The sequence below is a fragment of the Vulpes vulpes genome, chromosome 12 (assembly GCF_048418805.1).
Source record: "Vulpes vulpes isolate BD-2025 chromosome 12, VulVul3, whole genome shotgun sequence".
Lineage (NCBI taxonomy): Eukaryota > Metazoa > Chordata > Mammalia > Carnivora > Canidae > Vulpes > Vulpes vulpes.
Genome location: NC_132791.1, coordinates 72257545 through 72273665, shown reverse-complemented (window position 1 = coordinate 72273665; position 16121 = coordinate 72257545). Strand labels below are relative to the sequence as shown.

Sequence of the window (16121 nt, the reverse complement as noted above, 5' to 3'; positions counted from 1 at the left end):
TGGCCTGTCCTGGTCAGGCTGTGAGCCTTTCAGCAACTCTGGCTCTGAGGAGGGTTGATGCTGGGGAGCAGCATTCAGTAAGGCAAGACCTCAAAATCCAGGACAGGTGAACCTGTCCCTCAGGAGCCAGGAAGCTAGGAAACCAGAGCAGCAGGGAAAGAGACCTTGCTTTACTGAGCACCTACCACCTGAGAGCCACTTGACTCTGTTCCCCACCCCCCCCAACCCCCTGCATTTAATCCTGATGACGACTTACAGGGTGGAGTCTAGCAGTGCCATTTCACAGATTGAGTCTCAGAGAAGATATCTCACTTGTCCAATCACACAGCAAGTAGGCAGCAGAGCCGGGAATCAGGCTTTAGCCCCTCCAGCACACCACCAGGCTCCCTACCATTCCCAGAGTACAGGTGTGTGTGGCAGTCACAGAGCTACTAGCCTATGGCCCAGGAGTTGAACTGTGGAGTGGAGGAGCTGGCTGCAGGCTTGGTCTGAGATGTCAGCTATGACACTAGTTTTTCTTCCATCTGTGCCGGGCAGTGTCTGTGGGGCAGACTGGGATGTCCTGTTCCTGCACGCTGAGCCCCCTTCCAGCTCTGGGGTACAGGGATGCCATAGTTTAGGTCTGTGGCTAGAGGTGGATGATTTACAGAGCTGTGCATTTCATTTCACTGCATCCTCCTCTAACTTCCAAAGAGATGTGGACTATCAGCTGGGCTCATAGAAGGTGTTTCATAAATGTATGGGAGACTGGAGGATGGATGCATGCGTGGGTGGAAAGAAGCAAGCAAGCAAGCAAGCAAGCAAGCTTCAAGCTTACAGATGCTCTCACAGTTTCCAGATACCCCTGCTGAAATTTTGAGGCCAAGAGATCATGGCATTCTGTGCTTTCTTCCAGGGCAGGTCAGGGAGATGCAGGGAGACCACCCTCCCTCCAGGCACAGTGAGGAAACAGGCAGGACAGGGGCTCTGGAGCCAAGCCACCTGGTCCTAGTCCTGCCCCTGCTACTTACTGCTCTGTGAGCTCGTGTGACTTACTTAACCTCTCTGGGTCTTGGCTTCTTGTCTGTCAGGCAGGGTAATAGAGCTCTGCTTCCCAGAACTTGCTGAGAATGAAACTTGATCCTCGAGAATGTGTGTGGTTTGGCACAGTTAAGCACTCAGACCCACCACCAATGCCCCTGTGATGAGGGTGTGTGGGGGGGGACTCTTTAGGTGGCCAAGACTTTGCACAGGGCTCATTCTGTAGGTGGGGTTTCTGTGACCTTCTCCTGCTACACTGGATGGGCTTGATGTGCCTCCTTTTCCCCAGCACCTGGCATGGAGAAGCCCTGGCAAATGTCTGCAGAATTGACAGATCTAAGAGGACCAGTCTGTCCCAGTTTCCCTGGGACTACTCCAGTTTGAGCACTGGAACTGCATCCCAGGGACCCCCTCAGTCCTGGACAAACCAGGCAGCTGGTCTCCCTGCTAAATCTGGCTCCAGTCCTGGCCCCAGTGTTCACTCGCAGGGTGACCAGGCCCTGCCACTCTGGGGACCTTGGTTCCCCACCTGCCCTGCCCTGATGGGCCATCTATGCCTCTGTACTGTGCCATGTGGTCATGCCCAGGTCCTCACCTCAAAGCCCTTGTCAAGTTGGATGGGGGATGGGGAGAGCCGAAATGTCAGGGCCCGGCACCTGGTCCCAAGGGTGCCACAGATGTGTTAGTCTGTGGGGCTGGCGTACAAAGTATGCAACCTGGGCGGCTTGGAACAACAAAATGTATTCCCTCCCAGTTCTGGAGGTCAGATGCCAAAATCAGGGTTTTCAGGGCCATGCTCCCTTCAAAGTAGATCCTTCCTTTCCTCTTCTAGCTTCTGGTGGTCCCAGTATTCCTTGGCCAGTGGCCAATCCTCTGCCTTCATGTGTGCCTAAATTGTCCTCCTTTCTCAAGAACCTTGGCCACCACAGTAGAGCTCATGATGCCCAGTGTGACTTCATCTTAGCTCAATCCCATCTGCCAGGACCATTTCCACCTAAGGTCCCTTCACAGGCATGGCATTGAGGACTCAAACATAGGTTTTTGGGAGGCACAGTAAACCCACGGCAGCAGCGTGCAGCCAGCTGGCTCCCTGAGGCTCATCTGAGCTTCCAGCAGCAGGTGTGCCCTCTCTAGGGCCGCCAGTTGGCTCGTGCAGAACAGGCATCCCACAGTGATGCACAGAGCCCCTGCCTTCCTCCGGCTGAGCTCAAAAGTCGGACCCCTCAGGCACCAGAGCAGGGCACCACAATGCAGCAGGCCTGGATCTTTAGCATCCAGAAAGGCACAAAATGACTTATAAATACATTTTTTTAAAGGTAGAAAAGTTTGCAAGAAGCGATTCACATTCCGTATGTAGTTAGTGGCGGGCTCAGCATGCACCTGTGCTCCCACCGGTGTGCTTGAGCCAAGAGGCCCAAGTCTGTGGATCCCTGGCACAAACTGCCACAGCCTTGCCCAGCGGGCAGTGGGGGAAATGTCCAAGGCACGCTGGGACCGTGCGTCTTTCATTCAGCCCCAGGGAGAATGGCACCATATACATCATGCGCTCAGTCTGCACTAGAGTCTCGGGGCCCAGGAGGAAACAGTCTGGGCCCAGGGTCAAGGGCCTGAACCTCCTACTGACCCAAGGCTAACCGGCCCTCCTCCCCCTAGATTGTCATTCCCTTCTTCAGCCTGCTCATCAAAGACATCTACTTCCTGAACGAGGGCTGCGCCAACCGCCTGCCAAACGGACATGTCAACTTTGAGGTAGGGTGCGGGGGCCCCGGATGTGTCAGGGTCCCAGGGCACAGGCAGAGGGGCACTGAGCACAGGAGAAGGTGTTCAGACAGAGTGGGCAGAGGGAAGGAAAGATTTCTACTCCCTCTGAAGACACGCGCTGCCTTCAGCTCAAGTGTCCCCTCCTCCGGGAAGCCCTCCATGACCTCCCAGACAGAGGGAGGCCCATGCTCAGTGGGCTAGACATTCCTCGGTCCCAGCACTGTGGTCCCCTAGCTCTTTAGAAGCAAAGTAAGGCTGACCCCACCTCATGGGACTACCCAGCACACACATCTTAGAGTGGCTGGTGGGCTCAGCTCTGGGCCTGGGAGCCCTGAGAGCACTGGTCACTGGGTCAGGCAGTCAAAGTGTGCTGTACAGCAGTGGAAGGAGGAGGCTCTTTTCCTTTGGGAAGGCTGGCCTGCCCTGGTGCTGGCTCCACCCAGCCTCCAGCACCACCACGGGGCAGTCAGTTCTGGGCTGGCCCCTTGCTCTGTCTGGGCCTCAGTGTCTCCCTCTATAAAACGGGGCTTCAACTACGGGTGCACACCAGGCCCAGCAGGTGTCCCCACCCAACATCTGGGCCCTTTGACCTGAAGCTGCCTGTGCTGTGGGGCCTCACACAGTTGCAGTCCCACCCCCAACCCCCGCAGCAGACTTCACATGCCACTTGCAGGCCTGGCTACCCCTGAGGGCCTACGTAGCAGGGGACATGCAGTCCAGCAGATGACTGGGTGCTGCATCCCCAGGAAAGTCTGGACTGGAGGTGACATGGAAGAGGCTGGGCTTTCATGAGACAGCCTGGGATCATACTCTCCAGGAAAGCCTACACACACTAGGTGTGGGAAGCCCTGCATGGGGCCCTCCTGGCATGGGTCCTCAGAACCAAGACCAGGACATGAAATGCAAGGCTGCATGGTGCTCATGTGGACACAGATTTGGGGCACAGGCAGTAGGGGCTGGAGCCAGCCACCAGGACTGATCAGACGATGCCATACAGTATAGTTCCCACCCACTCATGACTTTGTGCTATTTATTTTAAATAAAATCCTTTTTTTAATTAGCACAGTTTTTTTTAATTTAAATACATTTACTTAAATTTTACTTAAATAAAATTCTACTTAAATCTTCCTTAAATATATTATTTGCTTAAATCTTCCTTCAATATATTTATTTAAATTTCTTTGCATCATTCTCTAAATAAACAAACTTGTAGGGATAATCACAAAAATAAATAGAAAGAAATTAATGTTCCCATGTAGCTGGATGTACTGCCTGCTGATCACCTAGCCCTCTCCCCAGATTCCTCAGAGAGACTGAAGAGATGTGGCAAACACCCAACATTCCCAATGGAGGAGTCTGTCATTTACTGCTTGGTGCTAGCCCTGCCCTCCCCAGAGGGGTCTCTGTGAGACAGATGAGTGGGACTGATCTCCAGGCACTGAGGGGCTCCCATTTTGTGTCTCTATGACCCTGGCAGAAATTTCTGGAGCTGGCCAAGCAGGTTGGAGAGTTCATCACATGGAAACAAGTAGAGTGTCCCTTTGAGCAAGATCCCAGCATCACTCACTACCTGCACACCGCTCCCATCTTCAGCGAGGATGGTAAGGTGGTCCCATGGCCTCTGTCACCCCCAGCTCTGGGACTCTTGGGTGGTTTCTTAGTCATAGCTCCATTTGGGGCTCCTGCTCTGAGCAAGATGCATCAGGCCTGTGTTTACTTGATCTGAGAGGGAGCAGAGAAGGCTGCATCCCCAGGCTGGATGGTTGCCACCCCCAGAGCATAGGATAGGGCCCAAGGAGCTGCACGCTGGGACCTCAAGGGTCCCAAGGGCCAGGTTTCCCCTCGGACATAGAGTAGATGCTATTGGGCCTCATAAATCTAAACCATATTTCTGACCCACCTTCCTCATTGGTGAAGCTGGCATGTTGATAAGAACTACCCTCCCAGTGCTCACATAAGGAAGATGGAGCCCTGGGCTCACTGTGGATCTTTGTACAGCTGGGTATGTGTGCAGGTGTGTGTGTATGTGTGTGTGTGTGTGTGTGTGTGTGTATGCATATGTATAATGAGATGAGGTATCTTTTCTCCAGAGTGCCATTAATGTCTGTCCCTTTCAATAAATCAGCATTCCCATCTGATCATTTGTCAAATGTGACACATTTGCTTGTGAACTTGTTAAGCAAGCATACCCCAGGAGCCCTTCAGGAAGAGAAAGTACTGGAAGCAAGTGGTCATCTGGGCCTAAGTCCATCATCCCAGGGTAGGCCCCATGGCTAGCTGCCTTCTGGATCCAAGACCCTCCACCCACCCTGGGAGGTCCCTGCTCAGCACAAAGGAGGCCTGCCTCCTCATCACAGCAGGCATTTTACAAAGGGAGTCCCCACTCATGCTCAGGAGAACATTTTCTGCCAAAAACAAAAACTTAAGGGAAGGATTATTTTCATGATTTTGCTTTTAATTGTTAATACTTTCAAGTTTGCCATTTTATTGGTTATGTTTTGGAGCAAGTAACTTTTTGGAGGGGGTCTCATCTGTAACTGGGAGCACAGCAGCTTGATGGATAAACCAGCCTGGGCTACTTCCACCCCAGCAAGCTGTGTGACCCTAAATAGGTGCCTCACCCTCTCTAAGCCTCATCTGGTGCATCTATAAAGTGGGGCAATGAGAGGACCTACTTCCTAAGCCACGGTGAAAATTACTTGAGTTGGCACAGGCAAATCCTATAGGACAACACTCAATTGAGTGTTGACTGATACTAGTTGTGTTAGTTTCCTATTGGGCCTATAACAAATCACCACAAACATGATGGCTCAAAACAATAGTAATTTATCCTCTTACACTTATGGAGGTTACAGTCCAAAATCTGTTCCACTGGGCTAAAACCAAGGTGTCAGCAGAGCTGGTTATTTCTGAAGGCTCTGAGGGGAGGGTTGTTTCCTGGCCTGTTATGACCTCTGGTGGCCACCTGCCCATATGCCTTGGCTCATCACTCCTTCCTCCACCTTCAAAGCACATCATTCCAACCTCTACTTCCACCATCACACCGTCTTCTCTCTCCTGTGGTCAAGCCTCCCTCTGTCTCCCTCTTAGAAGGACACTTGCAGTGGGATTTAGGGCCCTGCTGGATAATCCCAGATAACTCCCCAATTCTAGATCCTTAATCCCACCTGCAGGGTCCCTTTTGGCCATGGAAGGTAATGTCCAGGTAATAGTCACATGTCCCAAGGATTAGGATCTGGATATCTCTGAGGACCATCATTCAACCTACAACACTAGTCACTGGGATGATTGCTGTCATTAGCCAATAGAAGTTGGGCAATAAAATGTGTCAAAGCCATATTAGAAGAGGGGTGGGGGTGGGGTCTGAGTCAGGGAGAGGAGTGAGATAGGGCATTTCATTCACTCTTTCAGCAAACAGTATCTCTAGAGAGCCCGCTGTGTGCAAAGCAGTGATCTGGCTATGAACATACAAATAAAACCCTGGCCTTTCTGAAGTGTACTTAGAAAGGAGCATCTTACAGTGACCCTTTTTTCCTCCTCTCCCTCCTACCCTGAAAAAAGTGGAGAAAGCAAGAGACCTAAGCTCTGTTGAGCCCAAACTGGTCTGTCACAGCCTCTGACAGAAATCCTGTCCTACCTCAGCTCCAGGCTCCCCCTGGCAGGACCCACCTAGCAATCAAGTCAGCCTTGAGGCTTCCTGAAACAAATGATAATATAAGAAGTATCAGTAAAGTAACAGAAGGTATAAAGAAGAACCAAATGGAAATTATAAGACTGAAAAATACATAACTGAAATAGAAAACTGAGTAGATGCGCTCGACATCAGAACAAAGAGGGCAAAGGAAAGAATTGATGAACTCGAAGACAGAAGAATAGAAATTATAGGATCTAAACAACAGAGCCTCAGGGACCTGTTGGACTACAACAAAAGATCTAACACTCTTGTCATCAGAGTCTGAGAAGGAAGGGGAGAAAACAGGCAGAGTTGAAAAAAAATCATCTAAGAAGTAACGGCAGGAAAGTTCCCAGATTTGGAAAAGATATGCCTACAGATTCAAGTAGCTGAGTAAACACCAAAGAGGATAAATTCAAAGAAACCCACACCAAGATACATCATAGTCAAATTTCTGAAAACCAAAGAAAAAGAAACAAATTTTGAAATCACCGAGAGAGAAATGATACTTTACCTATAGGAGCAAAATGATTTGGATGACAGATTTCTCATCAGAAACTATGGTGGCCAGAGGCAGTGGCATATTTTTCAAGTGCTGCAAGAAAATAACTGCCAACCCAGAATTCTATATTCAGTGAAAATATCCTTCGGGAATTTACTACAGATAAATCAAAAGGGAATTCTAAAAACTGTTCAGGTAGCCCACAGGAAGCTGATTCTCTGAAAAGAACTATAACACTGCCATTCTACAACAAAGAACTCGACAAGGAAAAAGAGAAGACAGAAATACGTAATATCAAGACTGAAATGAAGGATATCATTACAGACTCTGCAAAATTGGAAGGCTAATAAGAAAATAGCATGAACAACTCTATACACATTAATTTAACAAGTTGAATGAAATGGACCAATTCCTTAAAAAAACAAAAACTACCACAAATTCAACACAAAGTAGATTATTTGAATTGCCTTATGACCATTAAGGAAATCACATTTGTAATTCTAAAACACCCCAAAAATGAAATCTCTGACTTCAGATGGTTACACTAGAGAATTCTATTAAACATTTAAGTAAGACTTAATACTGATTCTGCATGATCTTTTTCAAAAAAAATAGAAGAGGAGGGGCCTTCCCAATTCATTTTATTAAGTCATAATTACCCTAATACCAAAACCAAAGATAGTAAGTAAAAAAAAGGGGGGGGTAACAACAAAGATCCCTTATGAATATAGATGCAAAAATTCCTTAACAAAATTTAGCAAATAGAATTTGGCAATACCAAAAAATAGGGGCTCCTGGATAGCTCAGCCAGTTAAGCGTATGTCTTCAGCTCAGGTCATGATTTCAGGCTCCCTGCTTAGTGAGGAGTGTGTTTCTCCCTCTTTTTCTGCCCTCCCTCCCCCGCTCCACTCCTGTACTCTCTCTCTCAAATAAATAAATAAAATCTTTCTTTACGTACCATTATCAAATGAGTTTTTTCCAGAGATACAAAGCAGTTCAATATTTGAAAATCAGTGTGATCCACCATATTAACGGGTTAAAGGAGAAAAATCACTCGAGTCTATCAACTGATATAGGAAAAGCTTTGACAAATTTCAACACTTATACATGGGGAAAACTCCCAGAAAAATAAGAATAGAGGGGAATTTATCAACTTGAAAAATTACATCTACAAAAATCTTTCCTCTAACATCATATTTAATGGTGAAAGACCAGTAACAAGGCAAGGATATCTACTCTCCCCACTTTTATTCAGGGTAGTAATAGAGTTCTAGTCCATGCAATAAGGCAAGAAAAGAAAATAAAGACAGATCAGAAAGGAAGAATTAGTACTGTCCCTATTTGCAGAAAATGTAAAATATCCCAAAGCATCTGCAAAACTCCTAGAACTAAGTGGGTTCGGCACAAGTTGAAGAATACAAAATAAAGATGCAAAAATCTATTGTATTTCTATGTGCTAACATTGAATATGTGACACTGAAATTAAAATACAATCCCATCACTCAATATAATCACTCAAATACATGAAATACATAAGTATAAATCTAACAAAGCATGTTCAAGGTTTGTATGCCAAAAGCTACACAATGGTAAAGACAGAAATCAAAGATCTAAAAAAAATGGAGACATGATGTTCATGAGTTGGAAGACTCATCTAGCAAGGACAGAGTAGAGAACCCAAGAATAGACCCACACAGATATGCCCAAAGGTTGACCACAGAGTTAAGCATAAATCTTGTGGTAAATGATGCTGGGGCATTTGAACATCCATAAGCCAAAAGTGAGCCTCAACCTCAGCCATACACCTCCTACAAAAAATTAACCCAAAATTAATCATAGACCCAAATGTAAAATGTAAAACTGTACAACTTTCAGGAAGAATAAAAGCAACAGAAAATCTTTAGGTTGTAGAACTAGTTAGACTTTCTTGTAAAACTAAATATGCAACTGCTATCTGACTCAGCAATTGCACTCTCGGGCATTTCTTTATCCCAGAGAAATGAATCCTTGTGTTCACATGAAAACCTGTGCTCCAATGTTTATGGCAGCTTAATTTGTTCTAGCTGGACACTGGAAACAACACAGATGTCCTTCAACGGGTGAGTGGCTAACTGCACTATGGTATATCCACACCATGGAACACTCTACAGCAAGAAAAAGGATGAAGTATGGACACACACTACAGCTTCAGTGACCTCTGGAGGATTACTCTGAGTGAAAAGAGCCCATCCATGTTGGGCTGATTCCATTTATATCGCGCTCTCGGAATGACAAAATCTGCACACGGGGAACCTATTAGTGGTGGTCAGGGGCTAGGAAAAGTGCCCCCTTGCCAGGGCAGCATGAGGCAGTGACGAGGATGTTCCGTGTCCCGACTGTGTCAATGTCAATATCCTGCTGGTGATCTTGTGCTATAGTTTTGCAAGTGGTTCTCTCTGTGTCAGGAGAAACTAGGGAAAGGGCACACCAACCTCTCTTTCTTAATTGCTTCATACGACTGCATGTGGGTCTACTCACAGCTAATTTAATTTAAGAACAAAAAACAGGTCAGACGCTGAGTGTGGAGCAGGCTGTCATCGCTGACCATAACTGTAATTTCACCTTGCTTCCTGACCAGGTCTTTATTTGGCTTCTTATGAAAGTGAGAGCCCAGAGAACCAAACAGAAAAAGAGAGGTGGAAATCTCTAAGGTGAGTCCATGAGCCAAGACAGGACTGGGGACGGACTGAGGGGAGAGGGGTGGGCGCTTAGGGCCAGGCCAGGGCCCAGGGGCTTCACAGATACCCAGGTCCACAGGGAGGGGGCAGGCCGAGCCAAGCTCCTAGGAGTGAGGGCAGAACTCAAGCCTGGGATGGGAGGAAGGCTGGGATTGTAATGGCCTCCCAACCCCCACAGCTGGAGGCTGCCCCTATGGACTGTCAAGATGAGCGTCCAGGCCCTGGAACTCCCAGTCTGTATTTTTACGCCAGAATGTGAGACAGCACCTCCTGTTTGTGCAGCCTGTAAACACAGCTGAGTGGAGGCTGGCATGGACTCGCAACAGTGGGCTCTGAGGACTGAGCCAGGAGGGTTGTGTGGAACCCCTCTGGGGTGGGAGTCACCTGCCTAGCAGGTGACATGCTGGAGAGAAATATAAATACCACCCTGGACATATTTAAATCTGCAGATCTTCTATTTTGGGGAAGACGTGAGAAGTGCTGAAGTGGCAGAGGAGGAGGAGGAAGAGGAGGAGGTGGGGAGGAAGTCAGCAAAAACCTTCCACAGCCCTGCCTCAGCTGGCCCAGCAGAAAATAGAGGTGTTGGTACCTCACTGTTTTGCAAACGGTGACCCTATGGCCTGGCGCCCGCCCCAGCAGCCACATGCCACAGGAGAGCTTTCTCCACCTTTCGTACAATTTCAGCCCCAGCAGGCCCAGGGCCTCCTGACATGTGGGGGGCACATGCTGCAGGGGCTCTGCCTTCAGGATGCTGGGGGTCACATTGCTGATCTATCTGTCCATCCTCGGCAAGGACATGGCACCACCCCAGAACGTTGAGCGATGAGTGCCACAGAGGCTGACACCCAGTCTGTCACCAGGTGGCCTGGAAGCCTCCTCCTCTCCAAGCAGGCACCACGCCAGCGGCCCCTGCCATTCTTCTGATGGACCCTACCCTGCCCCCCAATATGGGCTGGTTCCTGCAGCCCAGTTCACCCCCTCTATGGATCCTGCTGGTATCAGGGGATAGCTTTCTGGTGACGACTGTGACACAGGTCACAGGACAAATTTGAGTCATGAGAATGACCACCTGTACAGTACATTGTAAATTTCTGAGTTGGTATCAACATGTGGTATATAACCTGCATATCTACATCCAAGCTGCTTTTCACTTATGGGCCTGGGATCAGCTTCTGTTAGGATGCAGGGCAGTTTCCCAAGCTCAGGCCTGGGAATGTCATGGCCTCAGGTCAGGAGAGGGACATGGTGGCCACTTCCACTCCAGTACTCTTGTGCTGACAGGGCCTGGCAAATGGACACCCACAACCCTGCATGTGGTCAGACACCTCTGATATTAAGGTGGGGTGGGATGGGGCTAATGAGCCCACCATGAGGCTCCTCCCTTTGCCCCCCACCCCCAGAACCTCATACACTGAGTCAAGTTTCTGGGCCAGGAAATAAATGGGAAATGGAGCTGCTGAGCCCCCACCCAGCATGTGACCAGGTCACCCAGCCAGGAAGGCAGGGAGTACGATACATACCCGGTCTCCTGGTCATGCCTGCTGGGCAGAGGGGTGTGTGTGTGTCGGCGAATGCTGACCCACCCTGGCCAGTTCCTGGGCCCCACTTGGTGCCAGACATAGCTGTCCTGGTGGCATGAACTTGGGTCCCGTGTGAGGAACAGGGAAAGGCTCTGCCTGATGGGCCCAGGACCTCCGCAAGGCCCAGAAGGCATAAGGATGTCAGGGTTGAGGAGGATCTGCTCTTTGCCCCACCCTGCCCACCCCCTTTCCGTCTGAGACCCCAAGAGGGTGAGCGGCGGAAGGAGCAGGGGCTGGAGCAGGGTCTGGGCTCCAGCTGGGCTCAGGCTCCCCCCTCTCCCCACCTTATGCCACATCCAGCTCCTGCCGGGGCCTCACAGAGCCCTGGGGCCTAGGAGCTGGTTAGAAGCACCTCCTCCCCTTATTCCACCACGAACAGGCCCCCTCGCTCCCTCGCATCCCTGGGGCAGCTCTAGACAGGACCTCCTACAGACACCAGCAGGCACTGTCCCTGCCTCCTGGCCACACTGGGTACTGTGCATCAGAGGCAGGGAGCCAAGCATCACAGAAGGAGCTGGTGGCCTTGGATACACACTATGGCAGGGCCAGGGCTGATGCCGAGGGAGCTCAGGAAGGCTTGCTCAGAAGCCAGTTCCCACCACAGGATGTCACCTCCTACCCCAGCCACAAGGAGATAGGACACTCTACTCTGGCCCAGCGTTCCAGCTCTTTCTCCAAAGCCAAAGCCCTATATGCCTCCCCACAGCCATGCGTCCCCATCACCAAGGCCCGGCTCAGTCCCTGCTCTGTCCCAGCCCCAAGATGACAGCAGCCTCCCCCAGGCCGCAGTGAGCGTGAGGAAGGCACATGGGAGACAGCAGAGCAATGCCCATAGTTGCAGCTCTGACGGTGAGATAGGGAGGTCGCTCAAGCTTGTCAGTGCCCACAAAGGGTACTGCTGGCCCTACCACCCACAGGCTGACTTGTCCATGCTGTTCCCACTCCCTGCCATGCTGTGCCCCACCTCATCAATCCAGTCAGAAGCCCAGCCTCTGGGGAGGGATTCCTGACCTGCACCCTCATCTCCATGCCTGCTCCCCACCAGCTCCGCAGCGGCTCAGCGCAGAGTGGGTGTGGGAAGGACGGCGGGGGAGGCCAGTACTCACCACCCCACCCCCCACCGCGCTGGGCAGGTGAGGATCACGGGGTCCCTTCGCCAGGTACAGCTTCAGAGCCCTTCAGGGGTAGTGCCCTGCCATCATCACGTCTGGGACTCATGGCTCTCCCCTGCAGAGGCCTCTTTGTCCTCCTGCTGTCCCAGCCTCAGCCCTTACCACTGAGGGAGCTGGCCTGTGGGGCTATAAAGGGCAGACCCCACACCTGTGGGCAAGTGTCAGCAGGACAGGTGGTGGCCAAGACGGTGCCTGTAAGTCCGGGCTTGGTGCCAGGTGACATCACCCCTGACACGTGGCCCAGGCTTTGGGTCTCCAGCTGGCCTTTGAAGGTGCCCAGCTCAGCCACGAGGCTGGCAGCTGGGCCTCGAGGCTCCAGGGCAGCCAGTGGCCTCACTGTGTGCAGGGGGCCAAGGAAAGGGCATGGTTGTGATCTCTTCTCGTGCTTTCTTGAAGACGTTCCCGACTGGGGTTTGCTTCAGAGACCCCTGGGCCTGGGCTGAGATTCAAAATCAATTCATTTTCCGAAACCCATGACCCCACATGGCTGAATCACTGGAAACACCACACTCCACCACGCCCAGCCCCCCAACAGTTCCTGAGGTGAGGTCTTCTCCATCATGACCCAAGATTTATCCCAGTAACCTAGCCACCTCCAGGCCTCTGCAGAAGCCCTCCAAGGTAGGACCCCAGAAGATCCCAAGGTGGTTCTCAAAGGCTGCCCCAGAGAACACCACAGACGACAACCCTTTCCCCAACAATTCAGGGATTGATAGCTGCCAGCACAGCCCCCGGTGCTTTGGACCTCTCAGGCAGTTATCAGACCTCGGACCATTGCTTCCCCAAGACTGCAAGGCTCATGTGAGGTTCTTGAGGAATCGGCACCCCCAAGCAATGCCCAGTCTCTAACTTTCAACAGCTGACATACCCATTGATGCGCCAAAGTGGCAAGAAGCTGAGTAACGCCGTCAAGAGCCATAGTCCGGGAGTGCCCCAGCTAGAAGCTCCATTTTACCTTGAAACTCAAATGCTAAAAAAAAAAAAAAAAAAAAAAAAGAAACTCAAATGCTTCCATCACAAGTGCCAAGTGTCAAGCCCCCACCAGTTAGGCTTTACACACAGCCTAACAAACCCCAAGGGGTAGGAGCTGTCACCATCCCATTTGGCAAGTGACAAAACAGAGACTCAGAAGGACAAAGCCACTGCCCAGGGACACTCAGCTTACAGGGATGACATCTGGGCCTACCAGAATCCAGCAGCCTCCCCAGCTCTGCTTCTGAGGGTGTGGAGAAGCCAGGGGACTCCAGCTGGCCACCTGGTCTTCCTGCAAGCACAGACACAGTGACACACATCTTTCCTCCACTCCTGCCCCTTCCTTTTTTGGAAGGTCTATGCCCCCGGGTGGTCCCTGGTGTTTTAGGAGTGCCCTACAGGGTCTCACACATCCTCAAGACAAAACCTCCTGCCTGTCTCCAGCTACCCTCCATGGGCCCCACCGGGCAAAGCCATGCCTCATGCTCAACGGCAGAAGACAGCAGACCTCATTCCCCATCACACCACCCTTTATCACCAACGTGCATGCTGTGAGGTTCATGTCCTGCTGCATGGCATCTTCAGTAAAAAAAGGCTCCATTTTCACTGAGTCCTGGAGCCCTGGGTCAGGAGACAGATCAATAGGAAGACCTGGAAACATATGCGCAGCATACCTCTCAGCCAAAACTGTGCCCTTGCCCATGGCTGAGCAGGGTGCCTGATACCATCTTCCTCTGGCACCCCACCCTGGGCCTCAGACAGGACCAGACAGTTGGAAACGTTAACTGGAAATGAACAGACCTGAGTCATGAGTTGGAACCCTCACTACTGATCAGTGGGCCTTGGCCAACTGGACAAGCAAAGAGAACAGTAGTTCAGCAAAAAGGAGGGAACAAAAATCCAGTATTTCTGGGATAGAGAGCAATGGCAGGATAGACCAGCAGAGGCCAGACAGTGGGAGGTCCCGTAGGGCTGACCAAGGAGATTGGAGTTTATACTGCAGGTCTGGGAGAACAGGACAGGGGGGCAGATATTGAAGAATTTTAAGGAGGGATGTCATGGTTAATCTGATGTGTCAATTTGATGACACCATGAGGTACCCAGATACTTGGGCAAACATTACTCTGAATGTGTCTGTGAAAGTGCTTCTGGGTGAGATTCCCACCTGAATCAGTAGACTGAGTAGCATAGATTGCCCTCCCCAACGTGGGTGGGCCTCGTCCAATCAGTTGGAGGCCTGAATAGAACAAAATGTGGAGGAAGAGAGTATTTTCTCTCTGCCTATCTTCTGCATTTGGAATGGAATATACACCACTGGTTCTCCAATGATCTTGCATTCAGCAGATCCTGGGACTTCTTAGCCTCTGTAATCATGGGAGCTAATTCATTATAATAAATCTATCTATCTATCATCAATCTATCTATCTATCTATTATCTATCTATTATCTATCCAGCTATCTATCATCTATCTATATCATCTGTCTCCTATCCTTTGATTTCTCTGGAGACCCAGACTAAACTGGAACAAGGTCAGTTTTAGAAAGATCTCTTTGATAGCTTTTAACTCTACTTTTGTAATTTATCTCATGGGGAAAAAAATCCAAGATTAGCACAGTATTTGCATAACAGAAAAGTAATGAATGGTTACATTACTCCCTTTCCTGGGGCAAAAAGCAGGTGGATTTAGCTCCCCAGCCCAGCCCAGAGCCTGGAGAGCCCCCACTGCTAAGGAATCACACCTGAACTGTTTCTTAGAGCCCAAGGGGAACTCTCCTGGCCTCCAGGAGAAGGCGCGCAGGATGAGCTAACAATGAGGGCTAAGTGCTATAATAAGCTCAGTGCGGCCTAGCAATGCAGAAAGGTTTTCGGGCACCTAGGTGGCTCAGTTGATTAAGTGTCTGCCTTTGGCTCAGGTCATGATCCTGCAATCCCAGGACTGAGCCCCACACAGGACTCCCCGCTCAGCAGAGAGCCTGCTTCTCCCTCTGCCCCTGCCCCCTCCCCAACTAATGCTCTCTCTTTCTCTCAAATCAATAAAATATTTTTTTAAAAAAGAAAACTTTTCAATAGCTTTGTGGACAGTTATACCCTCTTTATTTCAATAATGATTTACCTATTTGGAGTAGAACAGAAATAAAATACAGCCACAGAGAACACATTTGGGTTTAAATTAAGATCTTTTAACGCAAATGTACACAACCTCTCTGTGTAGATCTGCCTTTAGACTTAATTGTTGGATCTCACACACCACGGTTCTTAGCAGGGAGACCTGCTGGCAGGTGATGGGGTTGAAAGAAGAAGGTGGGCTGGGCCGGGGTGTGGCAGCAGAGCGGCAAATGGTGGCCAGGTGGGGGGCATATTTGGAAGGTAAAGCCAACAGGATTTGCTGAAGACCTGCAGGTCAAATGTGAAAACCAGGAAAAGGTCAAAGCCGACCTTAGGAATTTTGGCCTCAGCGAACAGAAGAGTGACATTTCAGAGAGAGACTGGGCCTGGATACATACATCTGGAAACTTCAACGTGCAGGCTGCTCATATAGCCAGGGGCCTGGGTGACGCATCTATGAAATAATGAAGAGAGAGAGACCCAAGGAGAAGTTGGTCAGCTGTGCCAAGTGCTGCTGAGAAGCCAGCAAAGACAAGGACCAAGAGCTGGCCTCTGGGTTGTCACCATGGACGTGAACAATGGCCTCACAGGAAGGAGTCCCAGGAAAAGCTTAGGGA

General features: G+C 50.1%; 1 protein-coding gene across 12 annotated transcripts in view; it reads left to right on the top strand.

Moving 5' to 3' along the window:
- The window catches only part of RASGEF1C (RasGEF domain family member 1C), an 80062-nt gene extending 69263 nt beyond the window's left edge, over positions 1 to 10799 (top strand). For 6 of the 12 annotated variants that reach the window (XM_072728816.1, XM_072728817.1, XM_072728819.1 and 3 more), the window contains 4 exons: positions 2674 to 2769; positions 4259 to 4382; positions 9574 to 9646; positions 9852 to 10115. In XM_072728816.1, the coding sequence (XP_072584917.1) occupies positions 2674 to 2769; positions 4259 to 4382; positions 9574 to 9646; positions 9852 to 9972 (414 nt within the window). In that variant the 3' untranslated portion in view covers positions 9973 to 10115. Of the gene's footprint in view, positions 1 to 2673; positions 2770 to 4258; positions 4383 to 6423; positions 6910 to 9573; positions 9647 to 9851 lie in introns of those variants that run through there. The other 6 variants (XM_072728822.1, XM_072728825.1, XM_072728824.1 and 3 more) reach the window with 3 other exon arrangements.
- The last annotated feature ends 5322 nt before the right edge of the window (positions 10800 to 16121 follow it).